The sequence below is a fragment of the Apis dorsata genome, unplaced genomic scaffold (assembly GCF_000469605.1).
Source record: "Apis dorsata unplaced genomic scaffold, Apis dorsata 1.3 scaffold_919, whole genome shotgun sequence".
Lineage (NCBI taxonomy): Eukaryota > Metazoa > Arthropoda > Insecta > Hymenoptera > Apidae > Apis > Apis dorsata.
This window is the reverse complement of record NW_006264030.1, coordinates 47,803-49,137: the sequence shown is the minus strand read 5'-3', so window position 1 is coordinate 49,137 and position 1,335 is coordinate 47,803. Positions and strand designations below refer to the sequence as shown.

The window sequence follows — 1,335 nt, the reverse complement described above, 5'->3', positions numbered from 1 at the left end:
CGTTAATTCCGTTCTCTCTCTCTCTCTCTCTGTCTCCCTTCCTCCCTCCCTCCCTCTCTCTCTCTCTCTCCCTCTCTCGCTAAGGTTCAAGAACGAACGTCGAGGAGATGCGACGAGGTTAGAACGTAATAATAATGGTACATAGAGTACATGGCGTGTAAAAGAAAAAAGCGAAAGAGAACGAAACACGGTGTCTCGTGTTTTGGGGGATAACGAGATCCTTAGAATCGAAGGAGGAGGAACGAAGAAACGAGGTATAGGTAAGCGGGATGTTTCAAGGACTCACCACAGCTTCGGTGACCGGTATCCACGTGACGACGAGTAGGGCAAGGACGCAGGTGACTCGCAGGACAACCGGGAACGAACGTAACCCGCGGGTTGCGTTGGCCCTAGGCAGCATCGTACCTTCTCCTCCTCCTCCTCCTCCACCTCCTCCTCCTCTTCCTCTTCCTCCTCCTCCTCCACCTCCTTCTCCTTCTTCTTCTTCTTCTTCTTCTTTTGTTACTGCTTCTTCTTCTTCTTCCTCTTCCTCTTCCTTTTCTTCTTCCTCTCCTTCCTGTCGGTGTCGCTTCTCGTTCGTCGTTGTTCCGGTTTCGGTGTAGCTGTGCCGGTGGAGCGTCGCGAACGAGGAGGACAGGTTCCTGGGCTCTCCTCGGAACGGAGGAGACTACGAGGCGATGGAAAACGTGGCGTGCGCGATCGTTACTCGTGGATGGACCTGGATGCGTAGTCGAGAGACGACGCGGTGGCCCATGGTCGATGAGCGGTGTCCAAGGGCCAGACAGACGGCCCGCTTGGCCCGTCCTCCTCCTGGATCGGTCGCAGCTTCGCGCAACCAGACAGGCCTAAGTCGGCGGTGGAGGAGGCGCTGCTCTTCTCTCTTCTCTCTCTCCTCTCCTCTCCTCTCCTCTGCTCTCCTCTCTCTCTCTCTCTCGGCCAAGCTGTATCCTTGCGCGTCCGACCGCGTCACGGTGGTGGGTAAACGCTCCCCCTCTCGTTCTCCGCTCTACTCGAGTACGGTTCGCTCGAGAGTCGGAGAGGTCTACGCGGCGATCGACATCGGCTCGGCCCGTGCAACAGTCCTCGTGCGACGCGCGACCGAGCTTGCCTCGACCCGGTCACCAATCCTCTCCTCCTCTCTCTCTCTTCCACCTCGACGACGACACCACCACCTCCTTTTCTTCCTCCTCCTCCTCCTCTTCTTCCTCTTCTTCGACTTCTTCTTCTTCTTCTTCTTCTTCTTCTTCCTCTTCTTCCTCTTCTCGGTTCCCTCTCTCCAGCGGCGCAACGCTCCTCGATCTTCTTCCCTTCCTACTCCCTTCCTCTCCCGTTTCG

At 56.7% G+C, this 1,335-nt stretch overlaps 1 protein-coding gene across 1 annotated transcript in view; it reads right to left on the bottom strand.

The window, feature by feature from the left end:
* LOC102680961 (collagen alpha-1(IV) chain-like) overlaps positions 1 to 456 on the bottom strand; it is a 41,698-nt gene extending 41,242 nt beyond the window's left edge. Inside the window, exon 1 of the mRNA XM_031514172.1 lies at positions 287 to 456. Within this exon, the coding sequence (XP_031370032.1) occupies positions 287 to 400 (114 nt within the window). The 5' untranslated portion in view covers positions 401 to 456. The remainder of the gene's footprint in view (positions 1 to 286) is intronic.
* Between the last annotated feature and the right edge of the window lie 879 nt (positions 457 to 1,335).